Below are 17,976 nucleotides of genomic sequence, written 5' to 3'. Positions count from 1 at the left end.
GGGTGTAGTAATTGGATTTTCTGCTACTACAGGAGTACAATACACAATTTAGTTTACCATTGCCACAAAAAAACCGTACATCATTCTTCCTATTGCCACTTTTGTCATTTGCAAAAGACAGATATAAATTAAACTATGTCAGGTTTAATACAGCAGCCTAAAAATCTTTTATCAGATTTACTAATCTCAAATATACAGACAGCTATACACGATGGACGTGAAGTGAAAAGAAGTATATTTCATTTAGAAGTTGCATATCCATTTCAGATAGATGTAGAGACATGAATCCTAAAACAAAGCTATGAAATAAAACAAAGCAACCCCGGCACCCAAGAACCTTTTTCTTATTTGCAAATTTTCACAAATCCTTGAGAAAGCCTTTTTTTTTTACATAAAGAAATGTTTTACTTTTTTTACCGTTTTTTCTTTTTTTTCCTCCTTTTACTTCAATCTTGGCACTGCCACTTACCATATGGGCTATGTCTATACAAATTCTGAGACGAACACATTCGATTAAAAATGAAGCAAACCAACTACTAGTGTAAGATACTTGTTTTAGTATAGCTTTATTCTCTGAGTTATTTGCCTTCGACAGATCGGACACAATGATAAATCACTACCACAAGACTCGCATGTCTGTATAGGCCAAAGAAAGAAAACGAGTTGTAAACTGTGTTAGTTGCAAGAGGCCTTTAGTGAACGTATTCTAAAATGGAAATGCACTACTTTGTTTCAAGATACATTACCTGATGTCCACATCCAAATGCAAGATTTTTCGTCTGTCCAAGACAAATAGGACAACCCTGTAGCACAAGTGAAATGACATCAAATTAGTCGCTCAATGAGACAATTTTTTACAATAATAGCAACTCCAAGATCGGTGTTTCACAAGAAGGTTGAATTCTTGCATACTACAAGTAGTTTTACCTGGTTGTGTACAGGTTGTGGCGGAGGAGCAGAGGGAGAGGCAGCCTGGCGGAAATTAAAGCTGTTGGAGTGTTGGGTAGCCCTTGCAGGAGTAGGTAGTGCATTCCTCCAACTAGTTCCTCTACTACGACTGCACAAAGTGATCATCGACATGAAAACTTGAACATAACCGAAATGACAACAATTCTCAACTGTTTTTTATAATTAAACCAATGGCATACCCCAATAGTTGAAGCTCTAGTGTTGCTTTGTACTGTGAAGGTATTTCCATAAGTGCTGCAAGAGCAAAATCTGTCTCCTTTTTGCTGTTCGGGATATTCCGGGACATAATCTCCGTGAAATTCACAAACTGCATACAGAAGTTGTGAACTGAGATTCAAGAAAACAACATTTTTAAAGATAGTTTTGGGCAAAACTAAGCATATGACAGTTCAAGTCCTGACAAACCTGAAAATTATCAAAAGCTCGAGCCGGAATGTTATCATCAAATTCGCGCATCATATCCCACGGCCCGTCACCAACACCGACCAGAACAATTGATAATGGGTAATCACTGCAATAGAGGGAGGGTTAACATTTAGCAGAATGACCCAAAGAAAATCAAATAAAAATGGTAATATGTTCTGCTGAAAAGATACAAGAACACAAACCTTGCTCTAACTATGGCATTAACTGTGTCCTGTTCTTGCGGACTTAAGTGGCCAACGTCAGTATCAACGCTTCGTGTCACCTATTTCACAAATATATAAATATGAAGTGAACTGGAGATTCTTTTCATAGTGCAAAATTGGACAATATCAAGAACTTCTTACGGACTGGATGTTCCTAACTACATCAAATAACGCGAAAAGAAGATATCATGGATTAAGATTCTGTACTAATGGCACAAATTGACTAACCTGGCCGTCTGCAATAATGAGAAGAACATGATATTGACCCCGACTCTTTTCCACTGTTCCGATAGCCATTTCTATTATAGGTGCGAAAGATGTTGGCCCTGCCAGGCGAAGTTGAGGAGCTAGTTCTTTATAACGTGCCAGTGCTTCCTCAAATCCATTACAGGGCCGATGGTCCGGATAGAAGCTGAATACGTCTTTATCATGTGTAGATGCTGCAGGACAATACATTCAACTGTTAGCTCTAGCAAATTGATGGACATAGACAAGGTAATATTTGGAACTGACTAAATTGCGCAAATGAGCTAACCATCGCCGAACCCGAAACATGGAATAAGATTATCCTCGTCGAAACTAGAAAGGGTCCTTCCAATAATGGAGATTGCTTGCTCATATGGGTTGGGATAATCTCCAATGTGATGAAGCGACTTATGGTTGAACGATCTAGCGCCCGTCCATTCGTTGCTCTTTGTGAAATCAATTCCCACAATTAGATTGGACGATTCAAGACCGGCTCTGGCAAGAGCTGTTGTCACCTGAAAAATAAGAGAAATGTCAAGCAAATCAAGTTCTGATTAGCCGGAAACTGTCCGGTCAAAAATTAACTTTATTAATGTACCTGATCTAAGGAACGATAATCATCATCAATCTTGTTGTATTTCGATGACCATGCTCCACTGCGAATGTCGCCTGATCCGTTATGGGCAGGGGAAGGCATGTAGGAGGAGGATGTAGAGGTGCGCGCTGGCGTTGACATATACCCCCGATTGAAAGAAGAGGAATTCGAATACCTACTGCTGCTGCTAGACTGTTTGGCTCCCATGTGTGATGATCTAAAGAAACTAAGTTTGTCCTAAGACACCGGCGCGCACGTATTTCGCGCGAAACCTGGTTCAGAAAGAATTTAGAGTCCTGTAAGTTCAATTAAGCAAGACATGAACTGAAAACACCAAAGAAATTCACAGTAACGCACCAGAAACGACAGTAGACGAGTCTCCGGTTCAACCGGACTCCGTGCAGTTTGAGTCGGAGTTGATTGGGCAGTAGTACTACTGCTCCAATTACAGTTGAATGAATTTATATAAGAAAATGTCTGTCCAAAATCAAACAAAAGAGAAATTTTCAATTATTAGAACTTGATCAAACTTTTCAGATGCTGCTTTTGTAACTAGCCTTTTTCTTAGATTATTCCTACTTATCCAGAAAAAGAAAAAATGTTTAATTTCTCTGCCTGCCTGTAACTTTTGCAAGGAGTATTTGGATGTCGGCACCTGTCTCAATTCCTTAATTACCTAACAACTACTTCTAAGTTGTAACACCTTTTCTCAGCATTATCCGAGTTGGGTCAATGGAAATGCAGATTCCATTGGTATTTTGACAAGCAGCCATAAATTGCTGGAGAGACGCTCAATAACATTTTTAATAGAAAACCGCCACAACCATATACACCTCTTTGGCAATCAAAAGACACTTGAAATTATGGCACGATTCTATTGATACAATCCCAAACATCTATTTGGCAATCAAGAAACACTTGCAATTATGGCACGATTCTATTGATACAATCCCAAACATCTATCAATTGGAACCATTTTTTGGGACCATGATTTTTTTGAGGAACCACGATTTTAATTTTAGAAAGACATTTAGAAGTAAAGTGAAATCATCTCTTATCCACATATTTTAGTTAATGATCAAATTGTCTTTATATTATTTTTATTTATTTATTTATTTAAAATATTTTTTTTTTCAATTTTTTTTTCTTTTTTTTTAATTAGCTCTGGTTCGACAAGTACAAATGCGCAAGTATTTTTTCTTGCAAACCCTTTAGCGATATGCAAATTCGGAGGTATTTTTCCACAAACCCATTGTTTTTAATTTGTTTTTGATTGAAAAATCGATTAGAAATCATCAAATTAGGTTTGAAATGTTAGTTACAAAGTATTGTTTGGTTAGGAGTAGTTTATAAAAACGTAGTTTCTAACCGAACTCTCCGAAACGTAGAACACCAAGAACACGTCGGTTAGAACGAAAAATTTCCTTGCAATCCGAACTCATAGTTCGGTGCGTTCGCAAAAGTTTTAGAAATTTTGTACCGAACTTCTATCTAAAAATACACTGAACAGGGTTCAAATATATTCATAAAAATATTTGCAAATCGAACTGAAAGTTCGATGCGTTTGCAAAAAATTTAGAACTATTTTACTTAACCGAACTCCTCTCTAAAAATACAGTGAACAGGGTTTGGTTATATTCATAAAAATCTTTGCAAACCGAACTTACTTTCAGTGCGTTCGCAAAAGTTTTAGAAATGTTTTACTTAACCGAACTCCTACCTAAAAAAACTTTTATATATTTTCTTTTAGTCGTACTTCAAGTTTGACTAGATTTATTATTTTTCCCCTAGCCGAACCACATACAAAAAAATTAGAATTCTTTTTTTGAAAATTCGAAAATAAAATAAAAGTTTTTTTTTTAAATTTAAATTTTTTAAAAGTTAATTAATTAATTAAATAAATATTTATTTAATTAATAAAAGGGTAACTTAGTCCTCTCTACCTTTTAGGTCACTCTTTATAATCACAGGGAAAGTGGCCTAATCAAATGATGGTCCCCTCAAAAAAATGATGGTCCCCAAAGAATCGTTCACCAATAGTTACTAGCACATGGGATGGGCTGGACAAGCTATATGGGCTTGAAAGATTTTCAAGATTGGGCTTAAGCATATAACTTAGACATGTTATAGAACGACTTTTTGGGGTGAAATGTTTTTTTTTTCTTCTGCAGGGACCCTTATCCGCGAATCCTGATTTTGGAAATACTGAAATCTTATTAGGCATACTGTATAAAGACAAAAAAAAGTTGTGAAATAGCAAAATCAGATTACCCCTTAACCCAAATTTTTTTAATGGCAAATCTGCCCTTTACGTATTAGTGTTAGTAATATTGATTAGTGATTAAATATTTTGTTTAGTGATTAAATATTTTGTTTAGTGATTAAGATAATTTTCAGAATTATGAAAGGTTGTTTAGATGATTTTTTGGATCATGGTTCGGCGAAACAAGTTGAGGTTAGGTTCACATCTATGAGCCGAATCTACCAATTGATGAACGGTTCGGCTCACTGAATCTGTTTACTGCATGCGCCGAACCTATAATTTTCAATTCCAACCCTTTTTCTAGACACTAGTTCGGCTTATATGAAAGTTTCATAGTAAGCCGAACAACATCCTGAATATCCCGGAAAAAAATAATTACTGGTTCGGCTTATATTTCGAAAATCGTATGAGCCAAACATCAATTTGTTATTTTTTGGGTTAAAATATTGTTATTGGTTAGGCACATATTGAGGATATCGTAATAGCCGAACCTCGTAAATGTGCTAGGTTCGGCACATTATGATTATCGAATACGCCGAACCCCTATGCATCTCCATCTGTGACTAGTTTCGGCTTGAAATTTCATGCCAAACTGTTCATGTACACTTACAGGAAGATTTTGTGAAGAACAGTTTGGCTAAAAACGCAACTCAATTTTGAGCCGAACCCAACACTGTAATCGTCATTTAATTGATGAAAAACAGCAAATAGGAGATTTGGTTTGTAAAACTTACTTTCTTATCCTCATTTCCGGAGTTGGAGATGCAGTTGGTTCAATTGGTGGTTGATTTTCAGTTTCTACACCTTCATCTTCAATTGGTTCTTTTTCTTCAATTGATGGATTAGAAGACGATTTGGTTTGCCTAGTCTTTGCTTTTCTTTGTACGAGTCATTATGTGGTTGAGTTTAATCAATGATCAAATTTTTACGAATCGACAATTAATCACGATGATTTTTTTTTCGCAGGAGGGGGAAGAGTTCGGCTAGAGGAGGAGGAAGAAGAGATGTTAAGGGAAACTGATTTTAATTTTTTAGAAAACTGATTTTAGATTTTTGTATTCAGGATATATAGGTAATTGAACTACCCATAGGATACCCCTTATAAGGTCACCCAAGATGGGACTATTGTTTTGTATGCCTAGAAAGATTTAGGTATGCCTAAAATCAGGGTTGTTATCCGCCATCCATCATGATGAGCTAAGGGGTGTCCTAGTTAAAATAAATGACCTAGTTACCCCTCGATTAAATTAACTTAACATAATTCCTAATTCGAATCACCAACTATGTTCCAGTAGCTAAAATCTTTCCAACCAAATTGTCAGTAGCTGAAATATTTTACGAGTCAGAAATAAAAAACGAGTAAATGATTAGTAATAGCAGCCGAATTTTATGGGACAGTAAAAAATGGACATTATCACATCAGTGTCTATAAATACTGCAATCAACTAAGCCATTAAATAACAGTTTTATACGAAATTCAAAACATCCTTCTATGGAGCTTTCACGAGGTTGCGTAGTTACTTGGCTTACTTTGTAACATGAATTTATTAGGATCCTTTCTTTTATGTACAGAGAGCTGTTGAATCACATTTGAATCAGATCTTCCGTCTCCTCTACTGAATAACTCCACTTTATTATCATTTTGCACAGAAAATGGATAACTAGTAATGGATCTATGTAACTTAGTTTCCCCAAACATCTTATTTTGTAAACCTTTTAATTGAGAATATAATAAATTCAATGACAAATAAAACGTGGATAGTTTGGATTATCTTTCAAGTTTTAGATCGAACTGTCTCTTTCAAGTTTATATAAAAGCGCATGATATACATGTAACTCTTGTTTATACTTCCTGCATAAAATGTATGAAAAATATTATTTGTTATCTAGTGTATAAAGTGAAACATGAACATATAGAACGGCTGACTCAGGGAGAGGATTACCAGAAAGTTATATTTCTTTCTCTGTTAATCTTTTTCTTAATATTTAACTTTAATATTGAACGATGGTTAGTTTACTATTAAATACTCTTTTTGTTTTTGGGAAATAAATACTATCACTTTTTCATTTTATCTTAGAAATAAGCCAAATTAAAATAAAAATTAAAAATAATAGTATTCGTTTTAAACGAAGGTAGTATTTAACTTTTTCATTATATATGAATAATATCTTCCCTGATGGATGATTTGATCCACCGGAAAATTCTGACAAAATATCAGTAGAAGAACTCCTTAGGAAAATATCTAGTTTAACTGCGCCCACCAATTCATCTTTAGCCTTAGGTCTTCCTCCATGTACCCTTATATTTCTTTCTAACCAAATCTCCCAGCAAGTGCCAAATTAAATTGAGTCTTTTCGAAACTCTGTCCAAACTCTAAATCAATAACATTATCTTGAAATCCAACGGCCTAACCCATAAAACTTGAAGAGAAGATAAAAACACGTCCAAATATACTTTACCCAGTTACAGTTGATGAAAAGATGGTTTTGAGTTTCTAAGTCATTATTGCAAAAAAAAAAAAAAAAGGCATAAGTTTGAATTAATCTCCACTCCTCCAGCCTACAACATACTTCTTGTTGAAAAGAGTCATGCATAAAAGACAAAATGAGAAACAAAACTTTAGGAGGAGTAAATTGCTTTGCACGGCTCTGTAAGAATCCCAATCCGTACCCGATTCATCAAGTTTGGTGTAGATATCTTTAGCAGACCATGCCCCAGCTATATCAGCATCCTCATCTTATACTAGTATTAAATTTCGTAAATCATGTTCCATGGCCAGCAAAAACAAAGTTCTGCAGGGTTTAGCTCTCTAGTAAAAACAAAGTTCCAAGAAACATTCTTCATATCAGCTACTGACACAAACTTAAACTTGCTCAGCATGTAAAGTCTAGAATATTTCTCCCTTAGAGATCTTCTTTCAATCTACCAGTCGTGCCAAAATCTAATACTTCTTCCGTTCTTCACCTGAATAGAAACAAAGAAATAAAAATCATTGTTAGCTTTAAGCATCTCAAACCATATACTCATTTTCAATAGGCTCCTTATTCTGTCAAGGAACCAAAGATGTCTCCTCTGAATATGGCTATATGAACCTTCACTTAGTGTATGAAATTCAAAACCTTATTAGGATTTAATGGTGAAACCAGTCTTTAACCAAGTACCTTATATGATAAAATCGGAATCTCCATATATACTGATTTAGAGATCCTATGTTATGTATCCCATCATGTTAATGGTCGTGTGCTTATCCTGGTGTTTGAGGGTGAAAACAGTTTCTGCTGATTTTGGTAATTTCGGGTGTGTGGGTGAGAAACGAGTCTAAACCCTAAACAATGTACTGCAAGGGAGTACTTTGATTCGAGAGATCAATCTGTACAAATCCGGCATAAACCAAGAAATGGCCGTTCCAGACTTGCTTCGGTCACAAAGTGAAGGAGAAGAGTTGGTCTTGGGGAGGGAAGCGAAGAGAGTGTTGAGACCAGAATAGTTGATTCTGGAAGAGTAGTTGTTTGACGACTTGTATCAGAAAGTAGAGAGCTAACATATGTGAAAGCTAACAGGTGATTTCTGAGTGTTGTATGTTCCTGACCAAAACTTGTCCTTTGGTGGAAATAGGTGAGACCCATTTATACAAGTCGCAACGAAACATACCCTGATCGCTTAAGAAGTGGAAACGGTTGAGTAAATGGAAGAAAGTGGTAATGGGTAACGCCTGGAATTTGGTGAATTAGAATCTCCTGGTACTAGGCTTTGAAGGACAGGACTAAAAAGTCTAAGGACCAACAAAAATGGGACTAAACGTCAATTTCTACTATATTTAACACCCTTCAAACGACCAACCAAGTCCCTGTTTTATGGGTTATGCTTGACCATGTAGTATATAGTCAGGATTGGACAAGAGGAGATTGACAATGTACCTTTCATTTTTTGCGCATTTGTCATAAAATAGGGCATTGCCCTCTAACAATTTGTATATTTTGTTATGGATAGTTATTGTTAACTGAGTTTCTTAATTTGGCTTGATTTATTGATGACAGGTGAATAGATGCAGAGTAGAGTCGTTAGAGTAAAGACTAACTTTTTGGGAGATTCTCGAACTCTCACCCCTAGTTAGCAATTCGGGATTCGGCAAACGTACGGAACGGCAAACGTACGAGTATTATACGGTTTTGTAAAATCCAGATTCGGTCCAAAATTCGGTCAACGGGACGTGATTCATCAGTAATTCGGAACGGCATACGTACGTGTATAATTCGATTTATAAATGTGAGTTCGGCTCTGAAAATTCGGTATCTATATATAACAAATAATTTGTATTTATAAGGTCATAGACCAATTTTTATGCATATGTGTGAGTTATTTAAAGAAAAAATAAACTTAATATGATGATATTAATAATATATACAACATTAGTTATCCAAGAGGACGTCGTATGGTGGTTTAGATGCTTGGTTAGTGAGTTTGAGATCTCTCTCACCTTCACCTTCAAATCTCTTCAGTCGTTTTTGTTTCATAAAAATTACAACACGTCTAATATTCGGTCGTGTATGCTCGGAAGGCAGTAAAGCCCAAAAAGTGGAGTCTTTGAAAAGTAAAAGCTAAAGAATTTATGGCGAATTAAGCGGACGAATCATTCGCGAACTTACTAACTAGGCTCTCACCTTTAGAGAAACACAGAAGTTTTCTAACCAAGGTGACATAATCAGCAATGTCAATCGACTGAATGTTTTCGGAATTAATAACCTACATGTCGATCCTTGGGATTTCACTGAACCCATATAGCACGATAGCAGTGTATATTATAACATTGTTCAAAATTTCTCTTTATTGACGCTAACCTGTCTAATATTTTCCGTTTAAGTATCTAGTAATTTTAGTTTCGTCCTACATCTCATCAAAAATATCTTGCTTATACTCATGACGGTGTTAATGCACAGTTAAATAAATATATAATACTAAAATATTTCCATAATTGCGTCTCATTCCATGTAAAATTTTATAATATATAATGAAATTTGTAGCTTAAAGAATTGCAACACTTAATGATAACAATCAATGTTTCTCTGGTTTCACAAAATAATCATTCGTATGCTTGGAAATTTGTAAGAAGCACAAAGCCAATGATGGATTGGGTGCCTTTTCTGCGACCTAGAAAAATTAAACTTCCTTCTAACGGAGCCAACACTCAGTACCCTTATTTCTTTATTTCTTTAAACTGACCTGACGTGGGGATGTGATTCGGCTCCACGAGTCAAATATTAGACTGTTTGTTAGTTTAGTTTGAGTCATAATTGATTCTAGACCTGACTCAGAAATAAGCTCTGACTCGAACCCGTTTGAATCAGGATATAAAATGTTGCTGACTCGTGACCAAGTCATTGACTGCATATTTTTGAATTAGTGGAGTCAGATTTTGTTTCGAAAAACTAACGCGTTGAGTCGGATCCAGATAAATCAGGTGATTTCAGTCACATCTAAAAAATAATAATAATAAAATAATAAAAATAAAAGATGTTAGTCCTCTCAAACATGAATCATCTCTCCACTGCTGTAGTATCCTAGTTAGCAATTCGACGAATTATTCGCAAAACGAACAAAAAAACACAAAAATCGGATTTGTGGATTTCGAGGCTCTACAGATTAAAGCACGAACTTGGCGAATTTTGGAAACAACCGTCCTATTAATTCGGCTATTAAATTTAGGCCATTAGCAGACTTATTAAATTCGTTGGACTTTTTTTTAAAGCTAGCCGTAAATGTGTATTGTTTTTGAACAATTTTAGCAACCTCGCATATTTTTTAAACAGTTGAGTCAGACGTTATTCGGAAAAATAAACACATTGAATTAGATCCAGATGAGTCACGTGATTTCAGTCAGATCCAAAAAAAAAAAAAAATGGCAGTCCTCTCAAACAGGAGTCATCCCTACGATGTTTCGTGGATGCAGCCAATATGGTACCCTAGTTAGCAGCTGGAAGAATTATTCGTGAAACGAATAAAACGTGAACGCGCACTTTATTGATTCCGACTACTGACTACGGATGAATTTCTATTCATGTATTTGCTGCAAATTTGCATGTGTCCACATCAATATTCAGTGAAATTCTTCCTTTACATCAATTTTATTGGTAAGAGAGATAATTTGTACTTGCAAATGATAGGATTGGTAATCTTGAACCGTAGCGTTGGAGACAAGGGATTTACAATGAAATGTTGGGGGAATTGAAATTGTATGATATGCAACATTTGTCAGTTTAAAAAAAACAGCTCGGCATGATTAAGTTATCAGTTGTGTTGTAAGTGATAAACATGTTAATATAAAAAGATTAGTTTACATACAATTTGTTTATGATTATTTCCATTATTGGGTCTTGATTGGTCTCGTGGAGTCACTTGAGGCATTCCGTGGATTAAAAATCCAATGATTGCTGGAGTGAAACATTGCTACATAGATACATGGATTAAGACTACTTTTATTATTAGCAGATACTCCATAAATTAGAGACTGTATGTGATATTTTTAATCCGAAATGGATTATGCACTAAAATTTGAGTTTTGTTTTACCACTCTCTAAAAATTTTGCTAGCCTGCTAGGATCCTAGGAATTTCATTTGTTTTCAGTAACATAAATAATGACACCAGAACAACAGTTAAAACTAGCGGTCAAGGAAAATTGTCGGGCTTTCTTATCTATATCATACACAAGTTAACCCCCTTGGTTTTTGATTGAACCATTTTGTTTAGGGATCATGGTCTTTTTGGAAACATCATTTTATTAGGCCAACTTCTCTATATTTATAAGAGGTGTTTTAAAATTAGATAGATACACATTTACCCATTATTTTAATTTTAAATTAAAACTAACCTAATAACTATATAAATCTAATTCAAATGCATTTGTTAACCAAAATCAAAATCAAAAACAAAAACAGGAGGGAATTCGAAATTTTTTAGTTTTGAAAAAAAAATTTATTCTCTTATTCTTCTCTCTTTTCTTGATGTTCCTCGTTCGATTAAAAAACCCATCAATCTTTTTAATTCGTTTTTTGATTGGGAAAATTGAGTAGAAATCATCAAAATATGGTTTAAATGGAAGTTAAAGTGTCATGTTCGGTTAGAAATAGTTTTAAAAAAACTAGTTTTGTAAACGAACATTCTGAAACTAAGAACACGAAGAACTAGGGCTGCACATGGGTCGGGTTGGGTCGGGTTTGGCCTCACCCACCACCCGACCGACTGCTGGTGGGTAATTAAACTTTTCACCCGCAACCAACCCACCATAACAATGGGTCGCTTTTCACCCGACCCACAATAAGGCGGATGTAGATGAGACACAATGATCATAAGAATATTCTCATCAATCCTCAGTTGCCACTGCTAATATTTTCTTCAGCTGGTCATGTTCTAAGAAAGGGAAATGTAAAATGGATCTCATTTTCCGAACACATAAATGAGGTGCAAGTGTTTTGACTCGCAGAAGAGATTACAAGCATATACATTTCCATACCAAAACTGATTAACAAACAAATTTGAGAAAAGAGAGCTTCAATTGAATGGAGGGGCAGATGGAAAAACTCACATTTCAAACCCTCTCAACTGTTTATCGAAACCAAAATGTCCTCCTCCATTTTGGATCAATCTTCTGTTTCCGGCGATGGTGGTGATGCGAGTCCTTACGAGCATGGCATTCCTGGAATCTCTACTGACGGAAAAGTTGTTCTACTGAAGAATTCAAAGATGGGGTCAGAAGTCTATCTTGTTGGAACTAATCATATTTCTAAACACAGTGCTGAAACCGTCAAGAAGGTAAGGTCCTGTTTGGTATAGTTTTCAAAAACAGTTTTCTGTTTTTAAAAACAGAGAAAACAGAAAACAGGAGAAAACGCGTTTGGTAAGGACATTTTCAGAAAATGTTTTCTATCTGTTTTCTGTTTTTAAAAACAAAAAAATGAAAACAACAAATTATTGTTTTCTGTGTTTTCTCTTTTTTTCTTTTCTTTATTTTTTTCTTCTTTTCAGAACAAAGTAAGAGATGGGGAATGACTGCAAGTGAGTCATGGCTAATATCACTATCTCTTAGACGAATCTTTACATTTGATCCGATTTAGTTGGTTTTCGTTGTTTTCAAAAACAGTTTACCAAACAATTTTTAGAAAATGAAAACAAGGAAAAAAATGTATGTTTTTAAAACAGTGGAAAACTATTTTTGAAAACTGTTTTTCAAAACTGTACCAAACAGGCCCTAAATTTTTGGTTTTTCTTAGACCTTGATTTTCTAGGGTTTATTTTCATTTTTATCTCATTGTTTCAATTATGTGGGGAATTACACAAAAATTTTCTTTGTTCAAGCCATTGGTTTTGCAATTAGAAAACCCTTACATAATCAGCCATTCACTGAAGAATTGGTGTAGCCTGAGTACAGTATTAGAATAGATGCAGTGTAGAATAACAACAACAAGCTTCAACTTGATTTTGAACTGTATTCCTCTTGGTAGTTTCCAGTTGAGCAAACTCTATGAATTGATTGTTACATTTTTGCACTTGAGTATTTGTTCTCTTGAAACATGAAGTTTGTAGTCATGTACTTTATTTTGGTGATTAATATCGTACGTAGTTAGATGGATTGTATTCATGTGGTTCTTGCTAAGAAATCGATATTACTGATGCATACGCTTTTGTTACGTTGCTGGTTTCGTTTCTTTTCATAAATACCTTCCAAGTGTAGATTGTGCTAATGCTCTTGCGATTGTTGTTTATTGCTGGGCTTCTTTCTAACATACCTCCCTTGTGAATATGTATTAGTACCGTTTGAACTCTGTAAATTATTAATGGAAATTTTATTTGGCAATGTAGGTGATCAACTATGTAAGGCCCAATATAGTGGCGGTAGGTAACAGTAACACTCTCTTTAACTACTCTTGTTGGATCAATCTTCTTTGAATTTTTTCCATCGCCAACATATTTTACTTGTTGAATGAGTTTAGCCTTTTGGTTTGGGTTTCTTTGAATGGGATCTTTATGTGTCACTGATCACTGTTCCAAGTAGCCAGACCGTCAGTTTGAATTGAATGATATCTTCATAGCACATTCCAACTTTCAACCAATGCCATGTTCTTTATACTGGAGACTCAACCCATTAGAAATTCATGTACAGTGACCACTATCACATTTCGAAGGACTCGAAATCCTTGTTGCCAGAATTATCTTATTATTCCTGTATAATCAATCCAAATATGGACAGTATAATGTATTATTGTAAGCTGAGGTAGGTCTATAAATGGGACATTTGGGTAATTGAGCACATGTTTAGATCCTTTCCAGAGTCATGACATCCATTTGAAGTTTCCAGTATGTCCTCCACTTTGACTGTTTGAAGGATCCAATTAAAGCTTTCAGGCAACTAGAGCTCAAGGTTACCACCTGCAATGTATCATTTACGCGCTTTCATTTTCTTGATTGAGACTGTCTAGTCGGACTTAAATAATGGTTGAGCTGTGTAGCTTAGACTGTCTTAAGTTTCATTATAGAAAGGAACTTAATAATACATTTATAGTTACATGCTTCTTATAAATTTTTTTGCTCATACTAGGATTTTTTGTTCGTTTTTCAGTACTTCAGTTTAAAGGAATAGAATGACAATGCTTGTTTGCAGGTTGAGCTGTGTGCAGGACGTGCCACAGATATGAATCACAACCGGGAGGAAGTTACCTTGTTTGATTTGCTTTGCCAATCCATGAGTTCTCCAGGGGGATTACGCATGAAGTTGGGTAGGTTTGCCATCAGTTGTCCAGAACGCCAGATGCGCGCAGATGGTAAACTTCCAGGCCTGGAGTTTAAGGTAGCTGTTATATATAAATTTCGAAATGTTTATCAACTTGTTTAATGCTTGATTTTGTTGTTTACCCATGTTAGACATATTTTTGCCATGTTACAATTTTAGAGTTGCTTTCTAGGTTGCAGTGGAAGAAGCTTCAACGGTGGGAGCAAGATGTGCCCTCATTGATCAAGATATTAATGTAGTAATCTTCAACTTTTTGGCTTTCAGTATGTCGAGTAATCTTTTCTAAAGCAGGATACTTAAGTTTTTATTTTTACTTTGCAGCTCACCCTTGAAAAGGTGGCAAAAGCATCCTCTTGGAAACTAATATGGAATAGTTTGCGTACTGATGACTATGAAGACACAGAATACACGAGATCATATGTACAGAAAGTTAATATTCTCCGGAAAAAAACATTATCCGAAGATTGTAAGATTCTACTGTCTCACTCTAGCACTTATTTTTGAATTACCCTAAAAGAAAGCATTGCATGAAAGTTCCGTTTTAACAAGAAGAAACAGGAGTATTTTCCTCCCTTGCTGTGCAATTCTTCCGTGATTATATGTTGTCATTTCTTTTTGATTTTGTGGTCGCAATACATCTTATAGTAATTCTTGTTCGTTTTTCCTCTTTAAGGAATAGAAAAACTAAATATTCAAATCCATTTCAAATTGCACAGTTCAAGGTGCTCACTGAAGACAGAGACACGTTTATGTTTGAGAACCTTCGAACTTTTGAAGAAAAGGTTGTGGCAGTGGTTGGGATGGCTCACTTGGATGGGATCGAGTTATTGTGGAAACATGCAGAGGAGGGTGACATTAAGCAACCTTCCATAAAATCAGAAAACGAGGGATAGCCACGGTAACCTCTATCTCATACTCACTCTTCTATTTATTCTTTCATCCATTGTTGCATGCATCGCCTTGCCTGCTACTATACATAAACTTACATGTCTCATGTCTTTTAGTTTCATGACATCCTTTCTTTTTCCTAGTTAGTATGGAACTTTGAATAACATTTTGCCGGAAATTTTGAAAAAACTGTAGAATATAAGCAAGGTCACCAATGGGATACAGTAGAGCTAAGTGATTCAACAAGTTAGAGTCTACTTCATGTATTTAACACCCTTCAAAAAACCAACCAAGTCCCTGTATTGTTAGAACTGGGTTGCGTTCTATCTTACAATTTTTATATCACGTTATGGATAGTTGTTGTTAACCGAGTTTCTTAGTTTGGCTTGATTTTTTGATGACAGGACAATACAGGGTAGAGTGGTTAGAGTGATGACTAACTTTTGGGGAGAATTTGCAACTTTCATCTTTAGAGAAACCCAGAAGTTTTGGGTTTTGTTCGATCTCATTGATCTCCTTCTAACCGAGATGATACAATCAGCAGTGTAATCAGTGTTCGTCTCAAAGATATTCGTCTACACTGTTCAAATGCTAATTTTTAGTATGAATGTTTTTCATCAGTCAACACTACTAAATTTGTCTTCTTTGAATCTTAAATCATGAAGATGAACTTTAAAACGGGTGACAGTTTCATGGTGGATTCTCATTTTCCGAGAAAATTTAGCTAAAGATACCAACAGTTTCATCGTGGAATGTTTGCAGTAAGGGAATGTGTACATTTGCACAAGTTGGCCCTTGGTTCTTGGTTGGCCAAAGCCATACGCACTAATATAAATTTGAGACAATGGTAGATTATAAGAAACTCTATCCTGCATGAGTTGCTTTGCGAATTCTACCACCTATGACATGTAGTAGAGCCAAATGTTTCAACAAGTCAGAAATTAGTTCATGCATTTAATATCATAGTCAGGAATGGAGAAAAGGAGATGGACAGGTCAATGAACAATTACTGTAAACTGAATTTCTTGTTTTGGCTAAAAACAAATTGGGTGACAGGTCAATGCAGTGTGAACACCAACTTTTTGAGAGAATCTACAACTTACATTTGATCAGAGAAGACTAGCGCTAGAGAAACAGATGTTTTTTTGTTTGGTTCAGTTTCATCCGAGTCTGGGGGTTGTTGTGTATCCTTAACCAAGGTCATCCGGTTATTGGTTTGCCAGGCCTCCGGTTATTGGTTTGCCAGGCCTCCAGGCCATCGAGGACTTCCCCTTTTTGAAATCTATCTATTTATGCGCCTGGACAGGTGATGATATGCTCACTCTCTCAAGATTTGAAATTTCTGTAGAATTTCAAAATCTGTATTGCGAGTCTGTGGCACGAATTCTGCTTATGACCCAAGAAGTGCCACATGGCCTTACATCTACTTCATGAACCAAAATTGTCATACATCATTTTGAAGTGTTGTCCTAAATTTTTGTTCATTGGCACTTATAATCCGATGGAACCTAAAATCTACTCCATCGGAATCTGCACTGCAAGTCAGTAACCCAATTTCTGTCGATCAAGCAGTCAACTGCTAGTGCTAGTTCACTTAGAATCCCTCTCCCTCTGGAAAACAACCTCTTCTGTCCGCTTATGATTTCAAATTTTGTTTTGCTCTTTTTAGGATTACATCCAATCCGGAGGACTAAAATGCATATACATTTCATACTGAAACTGATTAGAAAAGAGCATAAACTTCTATTTGTGGAGGAGGAGATGACTAAACATTTCAGCTTCATTCTCTAAGCAAATATGTCCTTCATTTTCAGTAGACTTCAGGGTGCTTTAACAAACTTCAGATCCAGATTTTCTGGTGGCGATGATGACGATGATGCAAACCCGTACCAGCATGGAATTCCTGGAATCCCAACTAACGAGATCCAATTTAGATAACCCCCGTGGCCGACTAAAATAAATTAGACAACTATCAATTTCTGGACTGCACATTTTGTAGGGGAACTTTTTCCTTGATGTGTTGAAGGTCCTGGAAGAGAAATGAGGCTGTTTCAATTTCTGGACTGTACATTTCTCAACATATGGAGCATTCAGCTTTCCCTGCCTCACCTAGGCAGTGACAGTGAACTGAAAAGACCCTCTTATCTCAGTCAGGGTCATTAAACTATCTTTGCTTGTGCTATATCATCATCATTCTACGAATTCTCTGATCTGTTTCAGAACAATTTTAGTAGAATGCTAAACAAGAGTAAGTTTCGGTCTATGTAACAAAACCACTGCAATACTTTTTTTTTTCTTCCAGAATTTACTCTGTAAACACAGGTGAAAACTGCAGCCTACTCCACCACCATCTTCCAGTTCCACAAACACCAAAATAAAATGGTGGCAAATGAAACCAAACTTATTTATTTTGGTTTCACAAAGAAGAAATCATAGTGTAAGCTAACATATCTATAAGTTGCATTCGCAGAACAACATCGATTCTCCTGGGGAATTTGTGCCACTACAATTAGAATAAAGAGCACATTGAGCATTAAGAAAAACTAAGATTTTCAATTCACTTCAAAATTTCAATTCAATTACAACTACCAAATTGGTTATTG

At 35.6% G+C, this 17,976-nt stretch overlaps 2 protein-coding genes across 2 annotated transcripts; one reads left to right on the top strand and one right to left on the bottom strand.

The window, feature by feature from the left end:
• Positions 1-218: 218 nt before the first annotated feature.
• LOC113353384 (E3 ubiquitin-protein ligase RGLG2-like) lies at positions 219-2,967 on the bottom strand. The gene is made up of 10 exons (XM_026597004.1): positions 2,797-2,967; positions 2,443-2,711; positions 2,134-2,359; positions 1,827-2,038; positions 1,578-1,657; positions 1,375-1,480; positions 1,149-1,276; positions 928-1,057; positions 747-803; positions 219-636 (listed from the first exon to the last, which is right to left on the bottom strand). Exons 2-10 carry the CDS (start codon positions 2,644-2,646, stop codon positions 556-558), a joined length of 1,224 nt encoding a protein of 407 aa, XP_026452789.1. The 5' UTR covers positions 2,647-2,711; positions 2,797-2,967; the 3' UTR covers positions 219-555.
• Positions 2,968-12,318: 9,351 nt separating this feature from the next.
• Positions 12,319-15,378, top strand: LOC113351169. The gene is made up of 5 exons (XM_026595206.1): positions 12,319-12,510; positions 14,357-14,542; positions 14,658-14,720; positions 14,807-14,905; positions 15,202-15,378. The coding sequence occupies exons 1-5, from the start codon at positions 12,319-12,321 to the stop codon at positions 15,376-15,378; spliced, it is 717 nt and encodes a 238-aa protein (XP_026450991.1).
• The last annotated feature ends 2,598 nt before the right edge of the window (positions 15,379-17,976 follow it).

The sequence above is a fragment of the Papaver somniferum genome, chromosome 2, assembly GCF_003573695.1.
Source record: "Papaver somniferum cultivar HN1 chromosome 2, ASM357369v1, whole genome shotgun sequence".
NCBI classification, from domain to species: Eukaryota; Viridiplantae; Streptophyta; class Magnoliopsida; order Ranunculales; family Papaveraceae; genus Papaver; species Papaver somniferum.
Note: the sequence above shows the minus strand (reverse complement) of the source record. Positions and strands in the feature narration are given on the sequence as shown.

Coding starts and splice junctions, on each gene's coding strand:
- LOC113353384 (XM_026597004.1), bottom strand. CDS start 2,646: ATGGGAGCCAAACAGTCTAGCAGCAGCAGTAGGTATTCGAATTCCTCT. Junction 1,481..1,577: donor AATGCCATAGTTAGAGCAAG/GTTTGTGTTCTT, acceptor CCTCTATTGCAG/TGATTACCCATTATCAATTG. Junction 1,277..1,374: donor GAGCTTTTGATAATTTTCAG/GTTTGTCAGGAC, acceptor TTCTGTATGCAG/TTTGTGAATTTCACGGAGAT.
- LOC113351169 (XM_026595206.1), top strand. CDS start 12,319: ATGTCCTCCTCCATTTTGGATCAATCTTCTGTTTCCGGCGATGGTGGT. Junction 12,511..14,356: donor GTGCTGAAACCGTCAAGAAG/GTAAGGTCCTGT, acceptor GCTTGTTTGCAG/GTTGAGCTGTGTGCAGGACG. Junction 14,906..15,201: donor CAGAATACACGAGATCATAT/GTACAGAAAGTT, acceptor CAAATTGCACAG/TTCAAGGTGCTCACTGAAGA.